The 16,277-nt window shown below is 35.9% G+C and overlaps 2 protein-coding genes across 3 annotated transcripts in view; one reads left to right on the top strand and one right to left on the bottom strand.

The window, feature by feature from the left end:
- MED4 (mediator complex subunit 4) overlaps positions 1-16,277 on the top strand; it is a 1,135,161-nt gene that overhangs the window by 99,577 nt on the left and 1,019,307 nt on the right. The window lies entirely within an intron of this gene.
- The window catches only part of FNDC3A (fibronectin type III domain containing 3A), a 232,182-nt gene that overhangs the window by 135,227 nt on the left and 80,678 nt on the right, over positions 1-16,277 (bottom strand). For both annotated transcript variants that reach the window (XM_050766259.1, XM_050766260.1), the window contains exon 3: positions 7,437-7,512. In XM_050766259.1, the coding sequence (XP_050622216.1) occupies positions 7,437-7,512 (76 nt within the window). The remainder of the gene's footprint in view (positions 1-7,436; positions 7,513-16,277) is intronic.

Here is a 16,277-nt window from a genome sequence, read left to right as displayed (position 1 = left end):
ACTCTGCTTGGGCTCTAACTCCCTATACTTGGCTATTCTCTGATGTGATATGGTCCTTACTCAATTAGGGCTCTGACATCCCACTCTGGGGAACTGCAGCTCACCTCTCCCACTCCCACTAGTGCATTGCCTATATTGTTCTGCCTCACCTAAGAGCTTCAGGACCGAGCTATTAGGAAGGACAAGGAACGAGGACAGAAGGAGTCTCAATATCATCTTAAACTCTTTTGTGTTTTATAGACAAGATTAAGTTTCAAAAAAGGAGCCCCAACTAATACACACTATACAGTACCTATGTTTTTAAAATCAAAATGTAGAACTTTATGTTTACTCCTATTAAATTTTATCCTATTGGGTTTTTTTGCTTTTGTTTTTGAGATGGAGTCTTACTCTGTCACCCAGGCTGGAGTGCAGTGGCAGGATCTCAGCTCACTGCAACCTCCGCTTCCCGGGTTCAAGTGATTCTCCTGCCTCCGTCTCCCGAATATCTGGGATTACAGGTGTGTGCCATCACACCCAGCGAATTCTTTTATTTTTAATACAGACAGGGTTTCATCATGTTGGTCAGATTGGTCTCGAAATCCTGACTACAGGTGATCCGCCCACCTCAGCTTCCCAAAGTGCTGGAGTTACAGGTGTGAGCCACCATGCTGGGCCTATCCTATTATTTTTGACCTATCATTTCAATATGTTCTGATTTTCTTGAGTTTGACATTTATTAACGTTAGCAACTTTCTGACACTAAAACATTTCATAAACATGCTGTTTATTTTTGTTAAAAACAAATAAAAGTTATTGATTTAAAATGCTCAAAAGAAAGCCCTAGAGAACAAAATCCTGAGTAGCACAACATGAGACAAAGTTGCAGACTGGTAACGGTCTGATGATCAAATTTTATTTCATCTTCCCATAAAGGTACATAAGAAAGTCTGACAAATAAGCTTGAGAAAATAAAGAGTGCTTATTCATTTTTGTCCCTCACTGAATACTGAATAAGTGAATGGATGAAGAATATAAGGTATTTGTTTTTGTAGAAGCCATGTTGCAGAAAAATTATAATGTAGATGTGGCTAATCCATGATCAATGTAATTAGAGACTGTATATCTGATGTAGGTCTTGGGTTCTATGGTTCCACAGATATAAGTAATATATCCCAAAAGGTATGGCCTAATAATAATCTTCTCTATGACAAAATAATGTTCTAAGTCCCACATAATATGTATACACACAGACACACACTATTTACATAAATAAGTGTAAACACAATATATACTGAATATAATCTGACTGATATAATAGTAAGTGGCAAAGTTTGAACTCAAACCCAATTACCCTTCTGCTTAACTATTGCCCTATTAGATTAAAAGTATTAAATAATCACCAATATGTTTGCTTGTCTTTCTAAAACATAATATTTGAAGGAGCCAGAGCATATAAAAATTATTCAAGCATAGCTGTCTGTATATTTTTTGCTTTTCATAATTTTCTCTCTTACATGTAGTGGCAGGGAATCACACCAAAGTAGAAGTGCCATAACAATGCAAAACCTCCAGATAGTTAATAAATTCTTACTCATTAGCCCATTTATTCATTTTGAGGTATCACAGAAGAGAAAAAGTCATACCTGCCTCTCATAAGGAGGGTTTTTAGCTACAACTGTTGTCTATAACAGATCTACTTGCTTGACACATATGAATGCTCAAAAAACATCCTTTTTTTTTTCTCTTCTTCACTCACCTTAAACATTTATTGAGAGTCTCTATGTGCTGGGTGCTATGCAAAGCATCAGGGTTACAAACATATGTAAAAATATCTGCCTTCAATTATTTCTGTATGTGTATCTACAGCTAAAAGAGGAGACAAACTAAAGCAAGGGCTTCACAGAACAGATGATATCTAAAGGAGGAACCAATTTGTTATCAGGAGAGCTAGCTCTACACAGGATTCCTAAGTGTTTACCACATATTCTCTATGAAATATGCTTCTATGACCTTCCTAGTAACCCAAACTTAGAAACCTTGCCTAATTTCCTATTTTTCATAACTCTTCACAAAATAAAACTAAGAAGGGCAGTCTTTAGCACATGCTACAAATATCTATTAATACAAAACCTAAAATTTTGCCCATTCAATAATTTTTTTACATTTCTACATACCAGTTACTAGGCAAAAATACTTAATTTTCACAGTATCTCTCATCGTATAAGATAATCTGTTGACATGCGGTCAAAGCACTTCACTATGAAAACATAAGAACAAGTTAGAAAGTTTCAAAATACCTCTCAATAGAAAAAACCTGAGACAGACTCAAGATAGTATTCATTTCAAAAGTAATCAAGAATTTAAGTTAAAACCAGTGAAGAGTGGTTAAAGAAGGGAAAAAAAATGAGGTATGGGTTCATATCAGGAAATACAAACAGATCTAACCAATGACCAGAATGGAAAAGCAGCAAAACAGAAGACTACACTTTTAGATATTTAAGAGTGGTGCCTTATCCAAAAGGACATGAAATAAGGTACAGAACTAAGGGAAGACAGACATCAAATTCTGAAGAGGACTCAGAAAAAATGGTATGGGACAACAGAAAATGATCAAATCAAAACAACAATGTAGATATTTTTAATTCTTTTCATTAAAAATACGAAAACTGTATTTTTTGAAACAAATATTGAGCCAGGTGCAATTGTCCATGTCTGTAATCACAGTGCTTTGGGAGGCTGAGACGGCAGGATTGCTTGAGCCCAGGAGTTTGAGAGTATCCTGGGCAACATAGTGACACATCAACTCTATAAAAAATTAGCCAAGCATGGTGGCACACACCTGCAATCCTAACTGCTCAGAAGGCTAAGGCAGGAGGATCACCTAGGCCCTGGAGTATGAGGCTGCAATGAGCTATGGTTGTGCCACTCCACTCCAGCCTGGGTGACAGAGAGACCCTGTCTCTTAAAATAAAAACAAAAAACAAATAAATGTGGAAAAGTCCTTGTTTCTGGCCCACAGTGATTCTTCCCCACCCTCCACCTTTTTTTCCCTTTTTTTAGGGTGAAGGGAAGAGAGAGAAGTTCAGGAGTGTATTTGAAAGATTACATGTTATTATTTTATTGAACATTTCTAGATGATGTTTGTAGTAGGAAGACTTTTGGTTCAACAGGTACCACATATTTATACAACAATTCCATATTTTATTGCAATTTAGCAATTCCAATCTCTTTGTGGTTATTCAAATAAGTCAAGTCATTCTTTCTTTCTGTTGCTTTTGAACACTTTTTCCCTCTATCTAAAGTACCTTGAGACCCTTTGTCCATCTGGCCAACTGCCACTGTTCTTCGAGAAGCCTCATGTGTCACTTTCTCCTGGAATAAATTTTTCTTTACATGCCACTGAATGTAATTAGTAACCCTCCTTCTATGCTCCCATAACACCCTATGTATATCTCTTTTTATAATGTAACTGTTAATTTTTCCTTTTTTTCCCCTATGACACTGTTCTTGAATGTCAGGAACTTAGTCTTAGCTTTTCTTTGAATGTCCAGCAACTAGCACAGTATACCTCAGCAGATACTTAGAAAATTCATACAAAAAAATAATTAGCAATTTGTCTTTCCAGAATGTATGCTACATAGTAGAAAAAGTACTATATTGAACTCTGCCCATGACTAGCTGTAACTCACAAAATCTGAGCCTCCAATAAAATAAGGTAATTATTTAGATCTCTAAAGTTCTCTGTGATTCTCAACCTAGTTTTCATTTCTATATATTCTGAACAAGTAATAAAACTACTTTTAAAAGAATGATCTTTAATTCAAATGCTTATTAATTTACACAGCTCTTATCTCAATTTGTTAGGTTTTAATATAGAGATTTTAATGGTATAGTGGCCGTCAGAGAACAGCTTTCCTAACTTGACGGCCTTAGGGCTATAATGATCTATGTTTCTCTCAGCTTCACTGGTATATGATTTTCTTCCCTTAAGAATTTCTCTTTCTCCTTGTTATTCATAATCTCACTTTTTACCTAGATCCAGAGCTAGTCCATGAAGGGGCTTGCCATATGACAGAAACTAGTGATAGCAAAGTGGAAGAAAATGAACTCCAGAAGTTTTCTTGTCTTCTCTTGCTCAGAGTGAAGGCATATTGATTTTACAAAGACTTGACTTCAACTCCAGTTCCCTTGCTCACTACTATATTCCTTCTACCCATATTCCATCTTACAGTTTTGGACAGTCAAAAACACAAAGAGGGGAGGGCCTTCTTATTTTCTGTCTGGTTCCCTTTATTCTTTTCTGTGTTTTTAAAACCTCTACCTAATAATTTTAAAACAGTCTCCAATCTTACAGAATCTGTCATATGGAGAAAGGAATCTGTTTCCCACTGAAGCAGAGAAATGTGTCCCTGCCTAAAAATATCTTCCCATGGTGGTTAGTTCCTATAACTAAGATACTATTAGTATTATAGGCACATTATAAATTAGATAGGCGTTTTTGGTCCTGAACAAAGGTGTCACTGCCACATATAAAATCAATTTAATTGATTTACAGAGGTGGGGTTTAGAGATTGCAGTTACAAATTAACTTTTGAAATATAAGCTACTTATAATTCAGGGTCTGGTTATCCAATCATAAATAACAGTTTTTGTATTCTGAGTCACATTAAAACAGTAACGAGTATCTTCCTCTGCAAATGTGTTAGAAAAGATCAATTCTGTATTAGTTAAAATGTGTCCACAATAAACAATATCTATTGAAAACAACTTGAAAAGCAACGTACAAATAAACCTAGATGTGTGCTCTATTAGAAACTGTACCTCTATGAGGTACACAGAATACAATTATTTTCATAAAAACCTAACTGGCAAGTAAAGACAGGCAATGTTTATCACACTGCTTATAAATTACACTGCCTGGTATATTTAAGTCTATAATATGTGAACTCTTCCTATTTGTGAAATTGTCATAACTGCTGCACAAATTATTTAAATTAACTTAGAGAAATTTTTTAAAAATTTTACTTTAAGTTCTGGCATACATGTGCACAACATGCAGGTTTGTTACATCGGTAAACATGTGCCATGGTGATTTGCTGCACCCATCAACCCATTATCTAGGTTTTAAGTCCTGCATGCTTTAGGTATGTGTCCTAATGCTCTCCCTCCCCTTGGCCCCTACCCTCCGACAGGCCCCAGTGTGTGAGGTTGCCCTCCCTGTGTCCATGTGTTCAACTTAGAGAGAAATTTTTAACTCTCAGATATATAAGGTTTAAATATCAGGCTAAAAGTTTTAATTTTAATTACTGAGCTAATTACTTCTCTGAAAAGAGTTAGGTCTATTTCTTCTTTGATTAAACAGATTGGACAGCCTAGGTAAAACGGGGGAAAGACAGGAGGTTTGCCTGGGCTAGACAGTCTTGCTTTACACCAGTTGTCTTGAAGTAAGTGTTAAGAGTCCTTTTACTCTATTCCAGTTTGAAAGATGACAAAGTATACAGACACCTCACCTCTAACGCTCTTTTTAAATTTAATTTTATTTTGAGACAGGGTCTCGCTTTGTTGCCCAGGCTGGAGTGCACTGGTATGACCATAGCTCACTGCAGCTTCAAATTCTTGGGCTAAAGCAATCCTCCAACCTTATCTCTTGCATAGTTAGGACAGCAGGCATGCGCCACTATGCCTGACTAAGTTTTAAATTTTTTGTAGAGACAGGGTCTTGTTATGCTGCCCAGTCTGGTCTCGTATTCCCAGTCTTAAGAGGTCCTCCTGCCTTATTCTCTCAAAGCACTGGGATTATAGGTGTGACCCACTGTACTTCTTCCTTTTTTAAACTAAAGCAATAACTATCAGTTAGGTACCCAATATATAGAAAGCCAAGAACTGAAGGGGATACAAAGAAATGTAAGAAATGGTATGTGTCCCCAAAGCGCTTAGACTTCAGTTGGTGAGACTGAATAAAAATTTTATGTTAAACAATACAAAATTTAAATAACTTTAAAAATACAACTAGAAGAAATATTACAAGATGGTGTAGTTATTTGGTAAATGAATGGTGCAATAATTGGTATGATAGGGTTTCACAGGTGATGGGGATCACTTCCTATTAACAATAACACTACAGCACTCACCATCACTTACTGAGTGCCTTACATGTCCCAGGCTGGTTTAAAGTACATTACATGCATATCAGGAACCCTCACAATTATCCTATAGGGTGTACTATTATTGACAGGAATGAGAATTTTACTGATGAGAAATGTACTTACAGAGGGCTGGGTACAGAGGCTCACGTCTGTAATCCTAGCACTTTGGGAGGCTGAGGTGGGTGGGTCACCTGAGGTCAGGAGGTCAAGACCAGCCTGGCCAACATGATGAAACCCCATCTCTACTAAAAGTACAAAAATTAGCCTGGTGTGGTGGCAGGCGCCTGTAATTCCAGTCACTTGGGAGGCTGAGGCAGGAGAATCGCTTGAACCCAGGAGGCGGAGGTTGCAATGAGCCAAGATTGAGCCACTGCACTCCATCCAGCCTGGGTGACAGAGTGAGACTCTGTCTCAAAAAAAAAAAACAAAAAAAAAAAACAGTACTTACAGAGGTTAAGTAACATGTACAAGGTCATGTAGCTAGTAAAACAGCAGAGCTGGGATTTAATCCTAGGTTCTCTCTCTTTAATTCCAAAGCCAGTCACCTTTTTATTGTTCTCAAATTCACACAGGAAGACGGTTCTCAATTGGAGTCAATTTTGTCCCTCAGGGAATATTTGGGGATATACAGACTTTTCTATTTCTCATAAATGAAAGAGTGAGGGTGAGTGGCTAGTAGGCAGAGGCTAGGAATTGAACTAAACATCCTACAATTCACACAACAGTCCCCCTGACCAAAGAACTGCCTGACCCAAAAGTCAACAGTACTAAGGGAATGTTCACTAAACAAAGACTTTCCAAAAAACCTGTTAAAGGTGGGACTGGAGCTCAGTCTTGAAGCACAGGTAGGATCTGAATTGGGGGCGCGGGGGGCAGTGGTGATAAGGGTGAATTCTAGATAAGGGAAACAGAACACATAGCACAAGATAGCTTCAAAAGACAGTGAATAACCCTCTTAGAAAAACAGAAGAAAAGCAATTTGAAGGGGAAGTGGGAACAAGACTAAAAAGCTGAAATGATCTTTTTGAAAAATGAAGACACCTGGACTAGATTTGATAAAGATTTCTGAACAGGGAAGAGACATGAACAATATAACATATTAAGAATGATCAAAATAATTAGGAAACCAGGGCAAAGAGATTAGTTAGAATGATACTGTAATACTTAAATGCTAAGATATCAGAGTTTATGCTTTTGTGTGGTGGTAGTGAGAAAGAAGGAAGAAACCATAGGCATACACACTACTATGTATCATAAATTTTTGTGGTTTTTTGGTCTCAAATGATTATTCTCAATTACCATTCTTACCTGTAATGCACTGAAACTGTCCATCTTCTCTTCTTATTGTAAATGCTTCTCCCGGGTTAACTTGTACCAGAATAACCTTAAAAATGAGAGGAAGAAGTATTAATCAAAACAAAAAAAAAAGCAAATCAGAACATAAAAGTAGTAATAGAGCAGATGTGAGCTATTTAACCTTATGAAACTGGGAAGGAAAATGGGGATTACACATTTAAGATGCTGGTTTGCTAAAAAAATATTACATCACTTTTCTGGAGGTTAGACTTAAGCCAAAAGTAAAGGGAATAAAAAAAGAAGACAGTGACACACTTTCATTGGAAAGAAAAGTCAATAAGCTTCACTCTGAAACAAAGATGGAGTCAAACCACAGAATATTTAGATCATCTAAGTGAGTTTATCAGTTGCTAAGTATCATGTTTTTCTAAAGACAAAATATAAACTGATAGGTAGAGCATGAGTTGATCATATCTGAATTAGTATCACATCTTAAGTTATATCCAAGAATATGTTAAATGTATTCCACCATTTTAAGTAGTCTTCTTTTTATTATAAGGGTAATACATACCAATTTTACAACATTTGAAAAACAGAGAAAAAAACAGAAACCTGGAGAAAAAAAACTAAAGTCCTGCTATCCTAAGATACACATTGTTAACATTCTGATAAACTTATTAGTCTTATTCTGCACAGGATTAATTCCCCCCTAAATTCTAGACATAAGATATTCAATTCTCAATCCTTTTTAAAGTTCAATATTATTCAAAAAAGACTTTGAAGTTATTATTGAAAATATTCCATCAAAAGATTACACCATAAACGACTGAACCATTCCCCTAACTTAAGGAATTTAGGTAGTTTTCAATTTTACCATTATTGTGAACAATGCTGAAGTGAGCGTTCTGGTATGTAGTTTTCACCTCTCTACAGCTAGTATTGTTTCCTTGTGATAGATTCCCAAACATGGAATTTTGGTGCTTGTTGCTAAACTACCTTTTAAAAGGGTTTTACTACTTCACGAGGTAACTCAGGAATGGAAAACCAAACATCATGTGTTCTCACTCATAAATGGGAGCTAGCTAAGCTATGACGATGCAAAGGCATAAGAATGACATAATGGACTTCGGGGATGGGGAGAGGGGAGTGTGAAGGATAAAGGACTACAAATTGGGTACAGTGTATACTGCTCAGATGATGGGTGCACCCAAATCTCAGAAATCATCACTAAAGAACTTATTCATGTAATCAAACACCACCTGTTCCCCAAAAACCTATGGAAATAAAAAGTAACAGAAAGAGTTTTATAATACTACTTCGAATGCCGTCTGACAGTCTATGAGAACACCCTTTTACTACATTGTTTGCAACCCTGAAAATTACAGTTTTAAAATCTTTGCTGCCTTGATAGATGAAAATAGGATATTAAAATATGAGTATCCCTTATCCAAAATGCTTGGACCAAAAATGTTTCCGATTTTGGATTTTTTATTATTAAGGAGTGTGTGTGTGTGTGTGTATACATATATATATAAAATCAGATATTTTGGGGATAAGACCCAAGTCTAAACACAAAAATCATTTATGTTTCATATATACTTGATACACATAGCATGAAGGTAATTTCATACAATATTTTAAATAATTTTTTGCATAAAACAAAGTTTTGACTGTGTTTTGATTGCAACCTGTCATATGACCTGTCACATGAGGTTGGGTGTGGAATTCTCCACTTGTGGCATCACGTTTCTGCTCAGAAAGTTTCTGATTTTGGAGCATTTTGGTTCATCAGATTAGGGATGCCGAACCTGTACTACTGTTTTAATTTACACTTCTTTGTTATGTCTAAGTTTGTTACTAGCTCTTTTGTAAATTACCTGCATGTGTAATCTTGCCTCTTAATCTTTTGGGTTTTTAAGTGTTTTTAATGATTTGTATGAACCCATAATAATATTGTACTATAATATGTTGCAAATATTTTTCTTTTTGTTTTCTCCCTTTTAGTTTCTTGTAGCCAATGTTATTTATTGTTTTCCTTTGTGTTATCTTCTAGTGCTTCTATATTTAACTTCACCTACAGCTGTGCTGTCCAATGATAACCAAGAGTCATGTGGCTATCAAGCACCTGAAATGTAGCTAGTTTATATGGAGATGTGCTCTAAGTGTGAAATAAACACTGGATTTCAAAGGCTAAGTACATCTAGCCAGAGAAATTAAGCAAGAGGCAGAAATAAAGAGCATCCAAAGAAGAAGTCAAATTATCCTTGTTTGCAGACAACATGATCGTATTATACTTAGAAAAACCTAAAGACTCCACCAAAATACTCTTAGAACTGATAAATTTAGTAAAGGTGTAGGGCACAAAATCAACATACAAAAATCAGCAGTATTAGCTGGGCATGGTGGCTTATGCCTGTAATCACAATACTTTGGGAGGCTGAGGTGGGAGGATTGCTTGAACCCAGGAGATTGAGACTAGCTCAGGTAATATAGCAAGACCCCACCTGCAATTAAATAATAATTACTATTTTCAAAACTCAGTAGTGTTTCTACACATGAACAACAATCAATATGAAAAAGAAATCAAGAAGGCAACCTAATTTATAATAGCTACAAAAAAACAAAACAAAACAAAACAAAACCTAGGAATACATTTAACCTAAGAAGTGAAAGATCTCTACCAGGCAAACTATAAAACTATAAAACGGCATGGTGCTAGAATAAAAACAGACATAGAGATCAATAGAACAGAACAGAGAACCTAGAAATCTATGTACTTACAGCCAACTCATTCTTTTTTTAACTTTTTAACTCTTACTTTTTTCTATCTTTTCACTTAGCATTGACATGAAACTTAATAACCAATTCATTTTCATCAAAGGAATCAAGAACATATAGTGGGGAAAGAACAGTCTTTTTAGTAAATAGTGCTCAGAAAACTGGTTTTCTATTAGGCAGAAGAATGAAACTAGAGTCCCGTATTTCAACATATACAAAATCAGCTCAAAATGGCTTAAAGATTTAAATGTAAGACCTAAAAATACAAAACTCCTAGAAAAAACATTGGGAAAATACTAAAGGACCATGGTCTGGGCAAATATTTTTTTGTGTAAGACTTCAAAAGCACAGGCAACAAAAGCAAAAATAAAGTGGGATTATGTCAAGCTAAAAAGTTTTTGCATGGCAAAGGAAAAGGAAACAATCAACAAGGTAGCTGGACATGGTAGCTCACACCTATAATGCCAGCACTTTGGGAAGCTGAGGCAGGAGAATCACCTCACCCCAGGAGTTTGAGACCAGCCTGGGCAACATAGTGAGACCCCATCTTAAAAACAAATAGAAACAAAATGAAGAGACAACCCATAGAATAGAAGAAAATATCTGCAAACTTTCTATCTGGCAAGGCATTAATAACCAGAATATGTAAGGCTCTCAAATGACTCAACAGCAAAAAATAAATAAATAAAATAAAATAAATTCAGATTTAAAAACAGGCAAAAGATCTGAGTAGACATTTCGCAAAAGAAGACATACGAATGGCCAACGGGTATATGAAAAAAATGCTCAACATCACTAATCATCAGGGAAATGCAAATCAAAACCAAAATGAGATATTATCTTAACCCAGTCAGAATGGCTATTACAAAAACGTCAAAAAATAACAGATGTGGGGAGGATGCAGAGAAAGGAGAATGCTCTTACATGTTGGTAGGAATGTAAATTATTATAGCCATTATGGAAAACAGTATGGAGGTTCCTCAAAACACAAACAACAGAACTACTGTATGACCCAGCAATCCCACTGCTGAGTATATATCCAAAAGAAAGGAAATCAGTATATCAAAGAGGTATTTGTATTCCCATGTTTATTGCAGCACTATCCACAATAGCCAAGATATGGAATCAACCCAAGTGTCCATCAATGGATGAATGGATAAAGAAAATGTGGTATACATACACAATGAAATATTTTTCACCCATGAAAAAGAACAAAATCCTAGCTGGGGAACAGTGGCTCACTCCTGTAATCCCAGCACTTTGGGAGGCTGAGGTGGAAAGACTGGTTGAGCTCAGGAGTTCAACCTGCTCAGGCTAGCTTGGGCAACAGAGTGAGACCTCATCTCTACAAAAAATTAAAAAAAAAAAAAAAAAAAAAACCGGTATGGGGGCACATGCCTGTAGTTTCAGCTACTTGGGTGGCTGAGGCAGGAGGAACGCTTGAGCTCAGGAAGTCAAGACTGTAGTGAGTTACGACAGCACCACTGCACTCCAACCTGGGCAATAAAGTGAGACCCTGTCTCAAAAAAAAAAGAAAAAAACAAAAGAAAAAAAAAGAAATCCTGTCATCTGCAGCAAAACGGATGGAAATTGAGGTCATTATGTTCAGTAAAATAAGTTAGGCATAGAAACATAAATATCACATGTTCTCACTCATATGTGGGAGCTAAAAAAGTGGAACTAAAGGACATAGAGAATAGAACCGTGGTTGCTGGAGGTTGGGAAGGTGGGTGTGAGATTGAGAAGAAATTAGTTAATAGGTACAAAATTACAGTTAGATAGAAATAATACGTTCTAGTATTTGATAGTAAATAACTTATAGTTACTACTTTATTATGTATTTAAAAGTAGCTAGAAGAATTGTCGTGTTTCCAAAACAAAGATAAATGTTTGAGATGACAGATATCCCAATTATCCTGATTTGATCATTGGACATTGTATACATGTATCAAAATATCACATGTATCTTTAAAAATACATTAAAAACCCTAAGGCTTAGTATTAAAAAACTTTGGTACTTCATATTTTTATATTGATTACATGTTGAAACAATATTCTGGACATACTGGGTTAAAACGTTATAATTAATTTTTCCTGTTTTTCTTTTTTAAACATGGCTACTAAAAAATTTAACACTACTTATTAGCTGGGCATGGTGGCAGGTGCCTGTAACCCCAGCTACTCGGGAGGCTGAAGCAGGAGAATGGCTTGAACCCAGGAGGCGGAGATTGCAATGAGCCAAGATCATGCCATTGCACTCCAGCCCAGGTGACAGTGCGAGACTCTGTCTCAAAAAAATAAATAAATAAAAATAAATTTAAAAAAAACACTACTCATGTGGCTTGCATTATATTTCTATTAGGTAACACTGATCCAGAGGTTTGGTAAGTACTAGTTCCTATTTTTCCTAGTTTTTATATAATTTAATTGCTTATATCTATTTCTTTGATGTATCTAAAATTTATCTGGAAGACTCAAAAGTATTTTTTTCCCTTGAGAGTTAACCAGTACAATTTGCTAAATTTAGGATACTTTCTTTTGCTTACAATATACTATTTTGGCCTATCTCACTCATACTAGTATCTGCTCTAGCAAAAGTATCTTTGGAAATATGTTTTAATAATTTTAAGCAGTGTAACTTTGGATTTCTGATGGTGTACCTCAATTATTACTCCTCTTGTCAAACGCTTCTTTGATATTGACTAGTGAGAGAAGTGCTATAATAGGGGCAGTAAAATACTATCAAAGCACTGAAGATTGAATATGTAAATTAGTCTGTTACCTGAGCACTTGTGTGTACGTGTATGTATGTTTGTATGTTTAATGCCTTTTTAGAGTATGTAAAATTTAAGCTGAGTCTTGAAGACTCATTAGGAATTGGCTAGGCAAGAAGAGTGGAAGACCTCGAGAAGTGCAAAGCACAAGGACTGGAAATGACATGAAATTTACTGTGTTCAATGAACCAAAAGAAATTCTGGAGTTCCATACGGTTGGAGCATGGGGGTGGGGGAACACAGGGGAAGGGTGAAAAATATAGTAAGCAGTAGATACGAACCAGGTGATGAAGGGCCTTGTGAGCCATTTTAAGGACAATGAAGAGTTTTACTTAAGCAGGGTAGTACCACAGAGGATTAACTCAGGAGGCCACCGTCATCTAGGTAGGTTCCTTTAAAGATATTAATTTCTACTTTTAACTTGTATCATTTCCTTTGTTCTCCTTAGGCTGACTTTGTTGTTTTTTCTAATCTTTTCAGTTGACTACTCATTTCATTCTCTTCTTAATCTACATTTAAGATTATGAGTTTTACTTAAATCAGCTTAACAATGTAGAATATTTTCAGTACATTTCTTTTTAACTTTTATTTTAGGTGCAGGGTACATGTGCAGGTTTGTTACATAAGTAAACTGATGTCACGGGGGTTTGTTGTACATATTATTTTGCAACCCAGGTACTAAACCTAGTACCCAATAGTTATTTTTTTTCTTCTCCTCTTCATCCTCCCACCCTCCACCTTCAGGTAAGCCTCAGTGTCTGTTGTTCCCCTCTTTATGTCCATGTGTTCTCATCATTTAGCTCCTACTTATAAGTGAGAACATGTGGTATTTGTTTTCTGTTCTCGCATTAGTTTTCTTAGGATAATGGCCTCCAGCTCTATCCATGACCCTGCAAAGGACACAATCTCATTCCTTTTTATGGCTGCATAGTATTCCATGGTGTATATGTACCACATTTTCTTTATCTAGTCTGCCACTGAGAGGCATTTAGGTTGATTCCATGTTTTGGCTATTGTGAATAGTGTGGAAATGAACGCATGCATGCACGCGTCTTCCTGACATAACAGAACAATTTGTATTCTTTTGGGCATATATCCAGTAATGGGACTGCTGGGTCAAAAAGTAATTCTGTTTTCAGCCCTTTGAGGAATCACTACAATGGTTGATTTATCACTATTTTTTAGATTTTCTGCTATTTTGTTCTTGATTTCCTTTGCGATCCGATAACTGTTTATTTATTTATTTTTTATAGACGTGTATCACTCTGTTTCCTAGGCTGGAGTACAATGGTGCCATCACAGTTCACTGCAGCCTTGACCTCCCAGGCTCAATCTATCCTCCCATCGTTGCCTCCAGGGTAGTTGGGACTACAGGTGTGCACCACCACACCTGGTTAAATTGTGTGTGTGTGTGTGTATATACATATATATAATTTTTTTTTTTAAATAAAGATGGGGTTTTGCCATGTTGTCCAGGCTGGTCTCAAACTCCTGACCTCAAGCGATCCGCCCACCTCGGCCTCCCAAAGTGCTGGGATTACAGGAAAGCCACCATGCTTGGCCTGTAAAACATACTTACAATTTTGAAAGTAGGCTGAAGGATGCTCCTTTTGCTTTTATTTCCAACACATTTTTAATTCTAACAAATCTATGGTTCTTAAAATTTTTAAACCATTCCATCTTTTCCACCCTTTTTCTAATTAGTGATAAAATTTTATAGTGGTGGTGAATTACTGTAGGATGTTACTTGAGACCAGCATGTAGATAAAGCACAAGAGTTCTTAATCTGGGGGTCACAGATGGGATTCAAAGGATTTGTAAACAACCCAGATTGGTATATAAAACTTTCTGTAGATATTACAATTTCTGAGCACTGTTTTCATCAGATTTTTAGAGGCCCAAGACCCAAAGTAGATTAAGAACTATTAGGACAGAGGAAATCAAGAAGAAATGATTGAATTAACCCATTTATGCCAGAGGTGTAAGGTTTCTTTTTGAAAAATCAGAACTTGGTGATGACCTTGAGCAGTAGGATATAAATAACTCCCACAAGCTTAGCATTCCAATAATGGTACACTAGGCATAAACGGGTTAATAAAATCATGGCTAAACTACCTAAATATCTTTGCTTTACATCCACTTTACCCTATGGATACAATGAGTCCTCAAAATTCTGTATTTTTACCAAGCTATTAATACTTGTTGCTGAGGTTATCCAGGCAGAATGCCAAACCAACAATCTGCTCAAAGAGAGAAGGATAAAGAGGGAAATTAGAGAGGGAATTAAGAAATGCAAAAGACACTGCTCTAACATTATTAGTTGATAGACAAATCAGAGATATTTAAATAATAAATGTAGGCACATCTTACATATCCTTACATATCCTTTAAGAATAAAGAAAGTATTATAATTAAAATCTACAATAACCCAAAAGCAATTTTTTTTTAAACTAAAAATTTTCAGTTCTTCCCTCATCTGACCTTTTAGCAGAATAGCCAATTAACAGCATGATACAATCCTTTGGCTTTCCAGGTTACAATTTATTACTTCTTTACCCATCTCATCATGTCTGTTATAAGCCAGTCTAGTCCAGCCAAACATTCCTTCCTGCCTCTACACTTTTGTCCATAAAGTCTTCTCTGAGGTAATTAAAAAATAGACTGTTTTATGAATTAACATGCAAGAATATACAGATGCAAAACAATGCTATTCTCATATGAATGGGTTTGGTGGAGGGGCAAAAAGGAATAGTCATTATGAATATAAGCTTTGAGGGTGGTGGGGGGAAAGGAGAGGGATAGCATTAGGAGAAATACCTAATGCAGATGACAAGTTGATGGGTGCAGCAAATCACCATGGCACGTGTATACCTATGTAACAAACCTGCACATTCTGCACATGTATCCCAGAACTTAAAGTATATATTTTAAAAAAATGTTGTTTAGAAAATAATAATAATATAAGCTTTGAAGTACCTCTAATCTCAACTTTCAATGTGCTTCACCACTTAATAGCAATTTTTAACTTTGGGTATGTTACTTAAGTCTTTGTCGCCTAGTCTGAAAACGGAGATCTATAATGATTTTGCCACAGGTCTGTTGAAGGATTAACAGATATTATATATGTAAAACATATAGCACAGTGTGACATACACAGTAAGCAGCAGTAAGTGAAGCCTATTATATTTCTTCAGTAAGTGTTTCTTGGGCACCATAAATACCAGATACTCTTTAGGTTATCTAGCAATTAACTATATGGGTGAGAGATCTATTCTAGAGGACTCAGAAGTACTAAAACTAC

The sequence above is a fragment of the Macaca thibetana genome, chromosome 17 (genome assembly GCF_024542745.1).
Source record: "Macaca thibetana thibetana isolate TM-01 chromosome 17, ASM2454274v1, whole genome shotgun sequence".
Lineage (NCBI taxonomy): Eukaryota > Metazoa > Chordata > Mammalia > Primates > Cercopithecidae > Macaca > Macaca thibetana.
This window is presented reverse-complemented; position numbering and strand designations above follow the sequence as displayed.